Below are 16709 nucleotides of genomic sequence, written 5' to 3'. Positions count from 1 at the left end.
GTAGTTGCTAATATCCTTGTAGCTTTTCTGAAAGAACAGGAATTGTTTCTAGTATACGGCCTAGTAGCCAATCTAATGGGTGTTTTTATTTAAAAAATAAATTTTATATAAAAAAAACTATTTTTTTTAACTGCTCAAACATTGCCTTTTGAGTTAAATTGTCCCACCCCTTCACTCTTTCCTCTCCGAATTTTTGGTAAGACCACATGCGGCATTAAAGGAAATTAAGAGATAAAGTGAAGAGAAAAAAGTTGCGTTTTAATAGTAAATATTTAGAAGAACGGAACTGAATCTTGTTGTGTTTTTTTTTTTTTTTTTTGTGTATGTACTTTTCTATTCCATTTTTCTTTTCCCCTGTGTAATTAGTTCTCCTTAAATCATAAAATGTGAGGTTTATTAATTCTGCGGGGGATACGGTAACTACATTCAGTATGTATCTGCTTCTACATTTATTTCTTTTTATAAAGATAAGGAGTTATTAAATGTTACAAGTTGACGTCCCCTGGAGTCATTGTCTGTCGCTGATGCCCCACTCATTACTACTATTTGTCAGTCTCCGCAGGGAGCTCCTCGGGCCAAGATGTTCCTTCCGTGCTTCTTATGCCTTTTTGTTAATGTTCTTGTATCTATGGGTGTTTTTGTTCATTGGCATACAACCTAGAAGTCATTCATGTCAGGTTACTCAGACCCTCTTATTGAAACCCAATAATTGTCTGAAATATGAAAGATGGGAGAAGTGGATTTTCGGCTTGAGTACGTGCTAATCACATCAGCCTTGTTCTCAGCAGAACAAACCACAAGGATCGGCCACACAGGTTTTACAACCATTAGTTCTTATTTATTTTTATTTTTCCTATTGAAAATAAATATATTAAGACGACTAAACGGCTGCACAGTGTTCTCTCGAAAGGGATTAAACTCCTTTTTGTAAAGCTGGAAACTCTCTCGCCTTGGAAAGCATTTATTTTAATATATTTTATTTTTCTATAGTTTAAACCTGAGGCTAAAATCCTTCTTTGTTACATAGAGTCCTATAGATCTATGAAAAACATAGCTGGGCGAAAACGTTTTCCATAGAAGTCGATTAGCCAGACAAAACAGTGTTTGGAGAACAATAGTGCACGGATTGTGAAAGAATAAATAAAAAAAAAAATATATAGAACTATTATTCATTAGTAATTCTATATACAGTATATTAGGTAGAAATCAAGGCGGAAACTTCAGGTGGTATAATAAAATGCAAGAATTTTTATAGCAGATAATTTAAAAAATCCAGAGTTCAGTAACAAGATGCAGACGGTATATTAGTGCCAATAAATCAGAAATATATATACGTGTGTGTGTATATATGTATGAAATTGCCTTATTTTTGAAAGAAAAGCACAGGTTTTTTTTTTGTCCAATGAAGCTAATATTAAATGATTCAGAAATACACTCTATACATTGTTAATGTGGTAAATGACTATTCTAGCTGCAAACGTCTGGTTTGTAATGCAATATCTTCATAGGTGCATAGAGGCCCATTTCCAACAACCATCACTCCAGTGTTCTTATGGTACTTTGTGTTTGCTAACTGTGTAAGGAGGCTAATGGATAGTTAGAAAACCCTTGTGCAAGTATGTTAGCACAGCTGAAAACAGTTTGGCTGATTAGAGAAGCTATAAACCTGACCTTCCTTTGAGCTAGTTGAGAATCTGGAGCATTACATTTGCTGGTTCCATGAAACTCTCAAAATGGGCATAAAAAAATAACTTTCATGTGAAATTCGACAGTCTATTCTTGTTCTTAGAAATGAAGGCTGTTCCATGCGAGAAATTGCCAAGAAACTGAAGATTTCCTACAACGGTATGTACTACTCCCTTCAGAGGAGAGCACAAACAGGCTCTAACCAGAGTAGAAAGAGAAGTGGGAGGCCCCACTGCACAACTGAGCAACAAGACAAGTACTGTACAATAGAGTCTGTAGTTTGAGAAATTGATGCCTCACAGGTCCTCAACTGGCAGCTTCATAAAATGGTACATGCAAAACGCCAGTGTCAGTGTCTACAGTGAAGAGGCGACTCCGGGATGCTGGCCTTAAGGGCAGAGTGGCAAAGACAAAGCCATATCTGAGACTGGCTAATAAAAGGAAAAGATTAATATGGGCAAAAGAACATAGACATTGGATAAAGGAAGATTGGTAAAAAGTGTTATGGACAGCCGAATCCAAGTTTGAGGTGTCTGGATCCCACAGAAGAACATTTGTGAGACGCAGAGCAACTGAAAAGATGCTGGAAAAATGCCTGATGGCAACTGACAAGCATGGTGGAGGTAATGTTTTGGTCTGGGGTTGCTTTGGTGCTGGTAAAGTGGGAGATTTGTACAAGGTAAAAGGGATTTTGAATAAGGAAGTCTATCCCTCCATTTTGTAACGCCATACCATACCCTGTGGACGGCGCTTGGTTGGAGCCAACTTCATCCTACAACAGGACAGTGACCCAAAGCACACCTCCAAATTATGCAAGAAGTATTTAGGAAGAAGCAGGCAGCTGGTATTCTATTTGTAATGGAGTGGCCAGCGCAGTCACCAGATCTCAACCGCATTGAGCTGTTGTGGGAGCAGCTTGACCAAAAAGTGCCCATCAAGCCAAACCAAATTGTGGGTGGGGCTTCTGGAAGCATGGGGTGAAATTTCTCCATATTACCTCAGCAAATTAACTGCTAGAATGCCAAAGGTTTGCAATGCTGGAATTGCTGCAAAGGGAGCATTCTGTGATGAAAGCAACGTTTGAAGGAGAAGATTATTTCAAATGGACATCTTTTATTTGAACCTTGTCAATGTCTGGACTAGATTTTAATTCATTTGGCAGCTCATTTGATTAATAAAAGTATGAGTTTTCATGGAAAACACAATTGTCTGAGTGACCCCAAACTTTTGAATGGTGGATTTATATATTTTTCTTTTACGATTTATTGGTAATATTTATGAATAATAGTTAGTATGTATGCTAAGGGATTTCTGGTTATCCAGGCGTCTTCGCCTAATTAATCATGACTTTTCCAAGCTGCTTTCTAGCATAACGGTACAAACACCCTGGTGGTGTGCAAAATGTATATTATTATTAATTGCCCTTTTTTTTTTTTTTGTTTTTTTTTTTTTTTGCTGTGCAGTTGAATATTACGGCTCTATTCACACGTTGCGTTTTTGCTGCTGTTTCTGAAATGCATATTTTAACTTGCATTTTCCAGTCCCAGTAAAAGCTTATGAGGTTTCAGAAATCTCACGCACACTCGTTTTTACAAACTGCAGCATGTCGCTTCTGCAGAAAAAAAAAAAAATGCAACGTGAACATGGCTTAAGCGCTTTTTTCACATGACCAGCTTTTTATGTCCAGTTTTCAGATCATAAATGCACTGTAATGGCAACAAAACTGTCATAAAGTGTGTTTTCCTTTCAGCTGCTATCCTTTTTTTTTTTTTTTTTTTTTTTTTTTTTATTCTTTCAGCCAGCACAAAAAATGTAGTCAGAGCAGCTTCTATCTGGCCAACAGAGAAGCAAACAAAACTAACAACGAGGTTTTTTTTCTCTTTAGGGAAACAGATCATGGTGGACAGGTATCTTTTATGTCATCCATTAAAGGGAATCTGTCACCACTTTTTTGGCATATCATGTAAAAATATCATTCAATTTAGTGTCAGCTCTGCATTATACAGGTACTTTTTATACCCCTTGACACCCCACCAACTATGTATAAATACACCTTTTTATTCCTCCCACAGTGTATGTAAATATGCTCGGTCCGATGGGCGGGGCTTATTGTCTGGCTCCTTCCCCCCCCCCCCCCCCCCCGGCTTGCTCTACGCATTCCTTTTCATGCCTGATGGGCCCCGTCCTGGCTTTCTCTACGCATTCCTTTCGGGTAATTCCTGCGTCCCGAGCCATAGAATGCCATGGCGTAGGCAGGCGCATGCGCAATACTGTCTTTCGGCTTTGCCCACAGTTGGGCAAAGTCTTCTGCGCACGCGCGAGGGACCACTTGAATGCGCACGTGCGGTAACTGTCGAGGAGGAGGGTGGAGATGGACATTAAACCCCGCCCATCGGACCGAGCCTATTTACATACACCACGGGAGGAATAAAAACAGTATTTATGGATCATCGTTGGGGAGTCAAGGGGTATAAAAAGTACTTGTAGAATGCATAGGTGACACTAAATTGAATGATATTTTTACATGATATGCCAAAAAAGTGGTGACCGATTCCTCTTAACAAATCCGTTTTTTAACACTGCGCTTGCCTTGTTTTCCATTTTGCATCTGTTTTCTTACACTTTATAACTGATTCACTTTTCTTTTCTTTGTACTATAAAAAGGCACAAAAAAAGCTAGAATAAAAAATAAAGGATTATTAAATTTCCGCCAGTTAATCTAACGTAACTGTTTTGATGAATTTGGCGCAAAATCCACCACTTGGGGAAAAAAAATAGACAAATCTGCAAAGAAAAAAAAAAACTTTACTCAATTGTGGTTTTTTTTTTTTTTTTTTTGTTTTTCTTCCTTTTTCTGCTCTTTTGAGATCACATTCCCTGTAAAGTGCAAAAAAACCCTACAATACTGGTGTGGGTTTTTTTTTCTTAAGTGAAAAAATAGTTCCCCTCTGAAGTTAGTGGAGGAAAAAAACACACAAAAGAACGCGGAAACGTACGGAATATAGGTTAATATACTCGCAAAAAAAAACAACGCCTTCATGTGATTGCAAAAATCTCAATGACTTTGATATTATACTTCTCTGCGTATTTTATTTTTTACGCAAAACCGATGTACAGAAAAAGCATTGTGGGCATTGACCATTAGCCGGCCACACTAATGGCTAGCAGATTTTCCTTACAATTCCCCCACCATGCATGTGTTTATCTAAACCACGACCACTTTCTCTTTAAAGCACAGGATCGGACATGTTGAAATTCAGCATGCCCAGTCCTTCTTATACTCAACATCTACATTCAGGGATCAATTAATTCTGCCATTTCTGTGTCCATTTAATGCTGCTATCCACAGTACAATTAATTCAGCCAATCAAACTGCAACTAATGCCATCACTCACCTGCATTACAATTAAAGGGGTTGTCCACTATTAGGACAATCCCATCTCCAAGACCCTATCGCATTATGTAGTAGATATAATAATAGTAGCAAATACCAATAGACATGTAGTATAGTTCTTCTGATTAGCTATGTTGCTGACCCCATGCGCAGTGCATTGCAGTAGCTAAGGTATCCATGGTTACAACCACTAACAACTGTCACAATGAGTGGTTGTAGCCATAGATACCTAAGCTACTGCAATGCCCTGGACGTGGGGTCAGCTACATAGCTAATCAGAAGAAATATACTACATTTCTAATTGGAGGTATTTGATAATATTATTACACCTTCTGCATATTGGGATAGAATCTTAGATATGGTAATACCCCTTTTAGGGATTTTTTTATAAAAAGTTGTCAATCAATAATTGGAGGTATTTGGTAATATTATTATTACATCTATGGGGATGGGAATACCCCTTTCAGTAGAAGCTGTACCTAGAGAAGACGACGGTAGCTGGCCACTCCTCAATGATGATTTCCTGGTCGGTTGGTTGAGGCGGATCATCTTGAAGATGGTTCGGTATATAATAAGCCACCGTGACGGAGCGCGTGAGGCCAGTCCGCAGATCGTCGGTGTGCACCGTTGTCAGAATTGGGATAGTCATGCCCAGGTATGCTCCTAGGAACAAAAGATTGCAACCAGGGTAATGGTGAAGAAGGCGGATGTAGGATAGCAAGTGATCGCCTGTCTGCAGGAGAACTGGGATATGTGGGGGTCTGCCGGCAGAAATACCCCCGTTAGAATGGAGTGGTGGAAACCCCATAACAAAGACCCACTTGCGATGTTACCCCCACGGCAGGAGACATCTTACCTGAGGAGTTCTGTTCACAGATGTATCTCATGAGCTTCATGAACCCCATGCATATACTCTGCTCATACCGCTCCTCTTTCATCTTGATACACGCCCACTTGGCTTTTCCGTACTGTCTTTTTTCGTACATCACCTCTCCGCACTGTTGGAAAAAGACAGCAAAAAATGATATTGACTCCTGTAGTAATATGGCTTCTGCAGGGCTGGACATTGCCTGCCATCCCACCATACACACTGTTAGGTGTTTTGTTTTTTTTTTTCCCCCTGAAGGGTCTCCAGTTCAAGGACTCGACTTGCATATAGTAGAGGCTAAAGTGATTGGTTTGCCCACCAAAGACACGCCATTAAGCTGATTGTGTCATCAAGATGACCCCTTTCTAATACACCCTATTAGGACGTCATGACCATTTAAAGGAACTATATGGCTTCTGGGAGCCAGATCACCCTCCCTTCTAATCTGATGTTAAAGGGGTTGTCGGGAAGAGGGCATCGTTTGAGAAACATCTGATGCGTCCATCTTTTGACCACTGCAGCCGTGCTGTGAATTCCAGAGCAGTTGCCGTTTTTGGAGTTGCCACTGACCTCCGGAGCAGCCTGTGCTTAGTTCTGCTGGTGGAGGGCGCACTGGAAAGTGAGTATTGTTTTTCATTAATTTTGCTGTCAGACGACCCTATATATTAGGAGGCTAGTCGGGGCTTGCGCTTTGCGGCTCTGGGCTACTAGGGGCTTGCGCTTTGCGGCTCTGGGCTACTAGGGGCTTGCGCTTTGCGGCTCTGGGCTACTAGGGGCTTGCGCTTTGCGGCTCTGGGCTACTAGGGGCTTGCGCTTTGCGGTTCTGGGCTACTAGGGGCTTGCGCTTTGCGGCTCTGGGCTTGTAGAGGCTTGTGCTTTGCGGCTGTGTGCTAGGAGGGGCTTGCATTTTGCGGCTCTGGGCTAGGAAGGGTTTGAGCTTTGTGGCTCTGGGCTACTAGGGGCTTGCGCTTTGCGGCTCTGGGCTACTAGGGGCTTGCGCTTTGCGGCTCTGGGCTAGTCGAGGCTTGCGCTTTGCGGCTCTGGGCTAGTCGGGGCTTGCGCTTTGCGGCTCTGGGCTAGTCGGGGCTTGCGCTTTGCGGCTCTGGGCTAGTCGGGGCTTGCGCTTTGCGGCTCTGGGCTAGTCGGGGCTTGCGCTTTGCGGCTCTGGGCTAGTCGGGGCTTGCGCTTTGCGGCTCTGGGCTAGTCGGGGCTTGCGCTTTGCGGCTCTGGGCTAGTCGGGGCTTGCGCTTTGCGGCTCTGGGCTAGTCGGGGCTTGCGCTTTGCGGCTCTGGGCTAGTCGGGGCTTGCGCTTTGCGGCTCTGGGCTAGTCGGGGCTTGCGCTTTGCGGCTCTGGGCTAGTCGGGGCTTGCGCTTTGCGGCTCTGGGCTAGTCGGGGCTTGCGCTTTGCGGCTCTGGGCTAGTCGGGGCTTGCGGTTTACACCAATAAATTAGTGGTGGGTTTGCACTTTATTGCAATGAGGACTAGTGTATATACAACTTTTTTTTTTTTTTTACATGATTTTCTCTTCTACAAGGATTATAAGGGATGTCTAAGCACATGATCACTTGTGATCTGATCAATTCTTGTCTTTAATGAGACCTCCCATGAGTTTTTAATTTAGATGCAGGGTCTCATAAGTTTGCGGTGCACTGACTACATACAGGCATAGATATTTATTTTGTGGGGTCAGCGGGGCGCCCCTGCCACTTGACCTACAAACAAGGTTCCTCCTTAGGAAATCCAGGTGGGCCATCAGCCCAGCATTAGAGACTGATAATATGATTTCCTGCTCAAAGTCTTAAGCCCCCGTTACACACTGTGATATCGCTAGCAATATCGCTGTAAAGTCACCGATTTTGTGACGTAGCAGCGATATTGCTAGCGATATCTCTACATGTGATACTTACCTCCGACCGGCTCCCCCGCTGATTATCGCTGGTCGCGCGAGAAGGTCCTGGATCATTTCTCGTCGTCAGCTTCCTGTGGTGCCGACGGGCAACGCGTGGACGTGGGTGGGAGGACATCAGGATCGCCGCATCTGACAGGAAAGTAGCGACCCCCGACCCCTGCGATGTCGCTGGTGAGATCTGCCTGTGTGGCAGCTCACTAGCGACCACCTAGCGATGCACCAGCGTTCCATATCGTTGTCGGGATCGCTGGTGCATCGCTAAGTGTAACGGTACCCTTAGACAAAAGTGCAGAAAAACAGAGGATGGAAAATACATAAAACTAAAGGTACTGTCACACCTAGCGATGCACCAGCGATCCCAACAACGATATGACGCGGTCAGGATCGCTGGTACATCGCTAGGTGGTCGCTAGTGAGCTGCCACACAGGCAGATCTCACCAGCGACATCGCAGCGGTCGCTACTTACATGTCAGACGTGGCGATCCTGATGTCCTCCCGCCCGAGTCGCTCGTCGGCGCCACAGGAAGCCCAGCAGGAAACGGCTGATGAGAAACGACCCAGGACTTTCTCGCGCGATCAGCGATAACCAGCGGGGGAGCCGGTCGGAGGCAAGTATCACATGTAGCGATTATCGCTGCTACGTCACAAAAACCAGTGACGTTATAGCAATATTGCTAGCGATATCGCTTAGTGTGACGGGGCCTTTACGTCTCGTGAGCCGCCTGATATTCACGATCTACGTGCCACACACGCACACCACTAATTTATGCACGAATAGACCGGAACACTGGAATGCCAGAATACAATGATCAAGCATGCGTGAAGGTCTGGAACAGAACTTTTTGTTTCCCAAGGTTTTTTACCCTTGCAAATTATTCAGTATACGTTTCTTATAATTTTTATGTAGTTTATCACCTTTCTGCACCATGACCATGTACAGCTACCTTGAGGAATTGGTGTGAGTTCAGGAGAGGTGTCTGTCTAATCATTTAGTTCATTGTAATCTGTAGGCCAAAACTACTGCAATGGCCGCGATTGGCGAAAACTCCTATCCCAGTTGTTTAACTCCTTTTAGATGCTGCAATCCAGAGCAAATGCAGCATGTAAACATTTAAGAGGAAACGTCCAGAGCATAGTCTGTGGTTATGATGTAGGATAGGCTTATTTATAATGCCTGGTGGGCAAACATCCAGGAAATCTGAAAAGGGTACAGAGAAAAGGAAATACACTAAATCATTGGTGAGAAATAAGGTAGCAGAGTGAGACTATATAAAGAAAGGATCTCGGTGAAGTCTAACAGTCCCATCAATCATCAGGAGAACCTGAGGGCAACAAAGGGTAGAGTTGGAAGGGACCTCCTGGGTCATCTGGTCCAACCCCCTGCTCAAAGCAGGATTCACTAAATTATCCCAGACAGATGTCTCTCCAGCCTCTGTTTGAAGACTTCCATTGAAGGAGAACTCGCCACCTCTCGTGGCAGCCTGTTCCACTCATTGATCACCCTTGTCTTACTATTCTCCACCATAATGTATAGGAAGGACCTCCAACTGTAGGACATTTGATATCATGGAAGGATATCCCTTTAACTTCTTGTATTATCCCCGAAAAAAATCCAAATTACCTTTTCTTTGCAGCTCAATAGCAGGAAGGGCACTCTCTGACGCTCCTCTGTCCGACCACTTCTTGTTAACTGTTGAATTGGCTCTGCCATCTCTAAAATGGTGGGGGAGAAAAGGATTAAGTGGTTTTTTTTTTTTTTTTTTTTTTTAGACCACACCATCTATCCCTATAATGAGTGCATTAAGGTCGAGTGTCATGCCAAGGTTTCTTACACCAGGAAAGAGGTGACAACCATACTCACTGAGCTGTGATTTAATTTTCACACAGTAATATAATGTTAGTCTAAGTTTTTTTTTAAAGTTTTAGTTGGTCCTTGTACTTTCAGACATCATAATATGATAAATAGACAACCTGTGAATCTGTTAGGGATGGTGGAACGCACTAAATATAAATAATAGGAAGTACGTTTGCCTCCCGGGGTCCACCGTGCAGTAGGTGTAACAACCGCTGCTGAGTAATGGCAGACTCGCTATATGGCGGTACACTGCGCTCGGGTTAAACGTCACCCAAGGTGCGCAGAGCGGACTCAGAGGCGCTTTAGTATAAATAAAGCATAAACGCCGAGCCTGTTAGCTTCACAGGTCTCAGCTGATGTGCACACACAGTATATGGTCACAGGACACGGCCCAAGGCAGAGGTCGGTGTCCGTCTTGACCTACCGTCCGTGTGTCGTCGCTACCGCGGACGCCAGTAAGTGCTGCTATCTGCAGCGCGGCGGTAACTACTGCCGCTGTACGACAGTGATGTGAGACATAACACTATCGGACGCTAGTGTAGCGGTGCGGTATGCACTGTGGCGTATGGCTTGCCACTGACTGGCGCTGACTATAACTCTAATTCCCTAACCACATGCGTAACATCAGAGGGAAAGGGTTTCAAATGAGTCAGTCACCAGAATCATACATCCATCACCATTCACACATAGCAAGTATAGTCTATACTAGCACATGGCGGAACGGCCATGCGTGCTTTTTATAGCAGCCGGGACCTTCCAGAAGCTTCCAGATCTCTGAGATGGACCAATGATGGACCAATGAGATCTGGAGCAGGACCTGAGCACATGACTCCCGATCTCCAATGGGAATTTGTCTGATGAGCATGCTCAGTTGGAGGATAAACAGCAAGAGATCGCAGAATGTAAGGGTCTGGATTCCTGCAGAGCAGACGCAGAAACCTGACGCCTAACAGAATAACACATTGTCTTAACCCCCCCCCCCCAAAAAAAAAAAAATACTCCGAATTATCTGCTATTAGGAGTCCCTTCTATACAACTTTCTGTCCACTGCCTGTTTAGGAATAATCTGTCTCAAGGAGCAAAGAAGTTGAGACTGATTCCAGGAAGTGGGGGCAGGTCCTTGCCTTTCTGCAGGAAGTGGGGGCAGGTCCTTGCCTTTCTGCAGGAAGTGGGGGCGGGTCCTTGCCTTTCTGCAGGAAGTGGGGGCGGGTCCTTGCCTTTCTGCAGGAAGTGGGGGCGGGTCCTTGCCTTTCTGCAGGAAGTGGGGGCGGGTCCTTGCCTTTCTGCAGGAAGTGGGGGCGGGTCCTTGCCTTTCTGCAGGAAGTGGGGGCGGGTCCTTGCCTTTTCTGCAGGAAGTGGGGGCGGGTCCTTGCCTTTTCTGCAGGAAGTGGGGGCGGGTCCTTTTGTCTCCATTACTGTCTAACTGCTTAGACTCGAGCTTTCGATTCAAGACTGGCAAGTCTTTGGTCAATGGCAGCAGCAATGATATAAATTGAAGAAGGTTCTAATGAATACCAATGAAGAGGAACTGCTCGCTGAAAAAGAATGATTGTACGAGCAGAAGAATTGAGACCGCTCCATTTTTTTGATAACTTTATGCACACCGTTTTATTTCTTTCTCTAGATCGCGGACATTTGATAAACTCCACACAGTAATTATTTTTCCTCCAGCCACTGCCAGGAACATCCAAAGACTGAGAGCAGCTAATCTCATTGAGATATTCAGGTCATGTCGGCATTAAGTGGTGCCTAATAACCGGAGCGTTTCATCTGATTCACAGAACTTAACCACTTCCCAGCGTTGTAGTAACTTCTTACTATTAAATGCCGCAGATGTTACAGGATCACAACTTCTGGGAGTCACGTATAGGAGCCGCTGCTTCTTGGGAATTAAATTAGTCTGATGACCACCTTATGGGTAGGATCGTACGTGGCCAGGGTGCGGTTTTCAAAAGTGCAGTTATTAACAATTTAGCAATCAGTTTACACTAACACATTAGCCTAGAGTTGGCTGAACCCTAAGATTTTCAGCGGGATATTCTGAAATGGGAGTATGGGGGGTGCTCCTGAATATCCCCCCACCAGATGATGTCGGGGAAAGAGGGACCTGGCCTTTGGACTTTCCATAGCTGGAAATTTTATTGTGAGATTAGCTGCTATTAAAGGGGACTGGCAGCGTCCTCCTTACTTCCTCTTCCAACAGGGACAGCGAGTGACCCCTGCAGCTTATCAGTGATACATTGGAGGCCACCTATTGGCAAGACTGGCCAACCATCTAATGTGCATGGGGGTCCTTACTCTGCAGATTCCCGATATCGGGGGTAAGAATGATCGGGCTGTTGGATGTTAGCATGTCCAGTCATTTCCTTCTTGCTGTTGGTTTCCTTTTTTTTTTTTTTCTTAAGACATTTTACATGGACTGCTATTTCATAGTCTGTATAAGGACTGCAATGCCCGGACTAATTGCAGGGCTCACAACCCAAACTTACAGCCTGATCGTTACAGATGAGGCTGTATGTTTTGGTCAGGAGACCCGCCACCAGACCGCTTCTGCAAGCTGAGAATACATGTGTATTAGGTGAGGGGGGTCTCTGTTCAGTGGAAAACTGCATCAAAATGTTGAAGTAATGAATAAATGGGCAAAAAATGCAAACAGCTAATATAAAAAATAGATATTTGTGGATCGTATGGTCTTTTCAGGGTTTTCAAATCGAGCCACTTCAACTCACCCCTCAAACCTCACTATCAAGATTTATACAACCCAATTCATTACAAGTTCGACTTACAGAGAATCTATCTGCAAAATTTTGCTATTTACTCTGAGAGCAGCATAATATAGGGCAAGAGAGCCTGATTTCAGTGATGTGTCACTTATTAGGCTGTGTGCTGTAGTTTCAATACAATTGAAGCGTTTTATCAGCAGGAGATTATCACTTTCTGACTAGGTCTCATCTGCAAGCCAGTGCAGCTAATCGGTGTTATCCCGCCCCCCACCACTGATTGGCTGACAATGGCTGTTTCCTGTTTACACTGTGCAATCGGGTGTGGGCAGCAGGGCTGTGGAGTCGGAGTCGGTGCTCATTTTGGTGGAGTCGGAGTCGGAGTTGGAGTCGGTATAAAATGGACCGACTCCGACTCCTAAAATATATAATAAATTGGGTACAGTAGTTCAATGCAGGATGTGCTGAATATTTTTTCATAGGAGTTTGGGAAAGTTATGAAATGTCCTATAAATGGCTGTTCTATTCCTGATCTAAGGCTACATTCACACACAACGTTTTTCCTGTGTTTTTTGAGGATACGTTTATCAGCTGCAAAAGCTGATCATCTTTTTAAAAAACTGCATCACCTGAAAGGTTTTTGAGCTCATAGATAATGTTTTCAATAGCAAAAGCAGATTAGAAATCTGCTCTATCTATCCATTTATCCATATCTGTCTATCCATATCGTATCTGTACCAAAAAGAATGAAAACCGGGTAGTACACCAATATATATTCTGTTCTATCTAAACATCTTGATTATTGGATCATAAAAATTATTAAATGTCTGAGGTTCACATTGTACTACAATAAATTTTTCACTTAAATATAAGCAATATGTGTCGGAGTCGTGGAGTCGGAGTTGGAGTCGGTGTAAGGGAAATGTCGGAGTCGGAGTCGCAGGTTTGGCTTACCGACTCCACAGCCCTGGTGGGCAGGGTTATATCCAGTTCCAGAAACCTTAGCTCTGCTACATCTACATCAGATAAAAACGATCAGTGATGCATCGCTGGAATCAGGCTTTCTTGTCCTATATCATGCTTCACTCAAGATTACGTTGCAAAATCCTGCTGACAGATTCCCTTTAAAGCATCTTATGAGCCTCAGGATTCAGGAAACACCTTGTTTTTAATAATTGAGGGTTTGTAGAACTATAAATATACATTATCTTCCTATGTGTTGTATGTGTCAGATGTCTTCAATTTTCCATAAAATGCACAGATCCTATGTCTGCATTTTACGTCTATTATTATTATGGACTTTTTTTTTTACTAACGCCATAGAGACTCCTAGAGATCTGGGTGAATATGTTCGGTCGAGGCGTGACTGGTTAATGTGAAGAAATCCTTGTAATGTCTGCACCCTCAAGCAATTCTCATATTCTATGTCCTCCTTTCGTATGCTGATCATGGCTTTTTGTTGGTTGCCTCTTGGACAGAGAACGGGTCATACAGCTTCGAAGAGAGACTAAAATTGCTGATCCTGTGATTTTTCCCGTAGGGTCCACTGTGGGGAATCCACATATTAGATAAAATCACTACTTGCTTTGTTCTCACTCCCCTGGCCTTTTTAGTACTTGTGGATTCGGTTGGAACTTTTGAATATGGTCCACCAACCCCAAAACTTCATGTAAGTAACAGTGGTGCCCATACATGGAATGTGTTGTGGACAAAATAAGGCTCCCTTCACATATGTCTTTCCGGTACATGTGGCATCCATTTTTTTTTTTTTTTTTTTGTTTTTTGTGGATACCACCCATATCCATTATAACCTATGAGGCTTCTCACATGTCCATGTTTTTACATAGACCATGTGTTATGTGGGGGCTGATTGTGGGATATGCTGGGTCTTTTAGTAGATTGAGATCCCCAACTTACAGGATATATTCACCCCATGAGATCTAAGACAGGAGACATTTTCATGTTCATTATCGCAATTTTACCTTTTTTGGAAATGAAACGCATGTATAGTACCATCTCATGGACTGTTATTAAGTTGGAGAGGTTCTGCCGGCCTTATAGGGATGTGAGTGAATGTTTTATGTTTGTCCTTTCTCTAAAACACTGAAAATATATCTTCCATAAATATCAGATGAATACAAGCCCTCAATATTCATCACTGACCACTGGTGCCAAACAGTTTGGATGCAATGTTTTCTTTGATCATTGGAAGCTTTTTTTCTGGGGAAATGCTCTTCTATGCGTAAACAAATCTCCGTCTCGTATGTTTCCCAGAGAATCTCCTGTTAAATTACCTGGAAGCTTTTCTGAGTCGCGTGTATTGTAGAATTCCAGCGTGCACATCACTAAACCCATTGTTGATGGGTCCTTAGTCATCTGTGATTATGTATACCGTACCACGCTGAGCTGTGGGACAAGCTATAGATCTGTTCTCATTTACATGTGATCTTTTGACAAGAGGACGTCTGAGGATCAATGGGTTATTTCCTAAAAATCCCAGTTGGAATTATTATAGTCCAAGAAACAAAGCTAATCTTGGATGCAAAGGGGCTTGAGCAAAGATTGTCACCCTGTCCCTACACTAACAAAAAAAATTATACCGTAATTTACGTTTGGGACCTTGGGGAACTGCCACCATCTGCTTTTGAGTTGGTTCAATTCAGGTTTCATGATTTATGGAACACAATCCAGATGGCACCAAGAACAATAACATTTGCTCCCCAAGGCTAAGATCTAATTGCATTCAGAAGAGGTCACTCTTGTGTTAATGACTGTTGTCCTCGAAAGGACTTTACAGATTCCCATGCTTTGTATGCTCGAAATTGCCGGTCTCTGATTAGTCCTACTGCAGTCTGCAGTGGCTCGCTACTGCGTCCACCGTCATGACTTTGGTGTTGCCCAACCAAAGTTGGTGACTACTCGGCACCTGGTAAGCACTAATACCCCAGTCCAAAAGCTGTGTGACCTATGCACATCAGCCACCCTAGCTGAAGTGGGCACTACAGTTGTCCAGGGCATGATGTGGCCGTAGTAGTATTTGAGTTTGATGAGGAGGTGTTGGCATTTGGGCTTGGGGAAGCATTGGTATTTGGACTCTGTGGGGGCTACGTTAGTATCAGGGCTCGGAGAGGTGGCGCTGGCAATCAGGCGTGGTGTTTGAATCTGGCCTCAGTGTGTTGCAGGCTGGGCAGCTATATGGACGTACAGTGCCTACAAGTAGTATTCAACCCCCTGCAGATTTAGCAGGTTTGATAAGGCCTGTTTCACACTTCCGTTTTTTCAAATCCGTCAAAATCCGTTGTTTTCCGTAAAAAAACGGATCCGCCATTTTTTGCAGGATCCGTTTTTTTGTCCCATAGACTTCCATTACGGTTACCGCGGATCCGTCATAAAAACGGATCCGTTTTTAAAAAAAACGGATCCGTTTGCATCAGTTTCCGTCAAAAAACGGAAACGGATCCGTTTGGCGGACACAAAAACGGAAGTGTGAAACAGGCCTAAGATGCAAATAAGTTAGAGCCTTCAAACTTCACACAAGAGCAGGATTTATTAACAGATGCATAAATCTTACAAACCAAAAAGTTATGTTGCTCAGTTAAATTTTAATAAATTTTAAACATACAAGTGTGGGTCAATTATTATTCAACCCCAGGTTTAATATTTTGTGGAATAACCCTTGTTTGCAATTACAGCTAATAATCGTCTTTTATAAGACCTGATCAGGCCAGCACAGGTCTCTGGAGTTATCTTGGCCCACTCCTCCATGCAGATCTTCTCCAAGTTATCTAGGTTCTTTGGGTGTCTCATGTGGACTTTAATCTTGAGCTCCTTCCACAAGTTTTCAATTGGGTTAAGGTCAGGAGACTGACTAGGCCACTCCAACACCTTGATTTTTTGCCTCTTGAACCAGGCCTTGGTTTTCTTGGCTGTGTGCTTTGGGTCGTTGTCTTGTTGGAAGATGAAATGACGACCCATCTTAAAATCCTTGATGGAGGAGCGGAGGTTCTTGGCCATAATCTCCAGGTAGGCCGTGCTATCCATCTTCGCATGGATGCGGACCAGATGGCCAGGCCCCTTGGCTGAGAAACAGCCCCACAGCATGATGATGCAACCACCATGCTTGACTGTAGGGATGGTATTCTTGGGGTCGTATGCAGTGCCATCCAGTCTCCAAACGTCACGTGTGTGGTTGGCACCAAAGATCTCGATCTTGGTCTCATCAGACCAGAGAACCTTGAACCAGTCTGTCTCAGAGTCCTCCAAGTGATCATGAGC

The 16709-nt window shown here is 43.7% G+C and overlaps 2 protein-coding genes across 3 annotated transcripts in view; one reads left to right on the top strand and one right to left on the bottom strand.

The window, feature by feature from the left end:
* FANCM (FA complementation group M) overlaps nt 1-16709 on the top strand; it is a 113856-nt gene that overhangs the window by 28013 nt on the left and 69134 nt on the right. The gene's annotated exons all lie outside the window — the stretch shown is intronic.
* The window catches only part of LOC141091955 (heme-binding protein 1-like), a 37386-nt gene that overhangs the window by 13250 nt on the left and 7427 nt on the right, over nt 1-16709 (bottom strand). The window contains exons 2-4 of the mRNA XM_073577766.1: nt 9481-9572; nt 5937-6078; nt 5560-5743 (exon numbers count right to left, since the gene is read on the bottom strand). Coding sequence (XP_073433867.1) covers nt 5560-5743; nt 5937-6078; nt 9481-9572 — 418 coding nt within the window. The remainder of the gene's footprint in view (nt 1-5559; nt 5744-5936; nt 6079-9480; nt 9573-16709) is intronic.

Source organism: Dendrobates tinctorius, unplaced genomic scaffold, assembly GCF_039654945.1.
Source record: "Dendrobates tinctorius isolate UK_male_01 unplaced genomic scaffold, ASM3965494v1 ptg000057l, whole genome shotgun sequence".
Lineage (NCBI taxonomy): Eukaryota > Metazoa > Chordata > Amphibia > Anura > Dendrobatidae > Dendrobates > Dendrobates tinctorius.
This window is presented reverse-complemented; position numbering and strand designations above follow the sequence as displayed.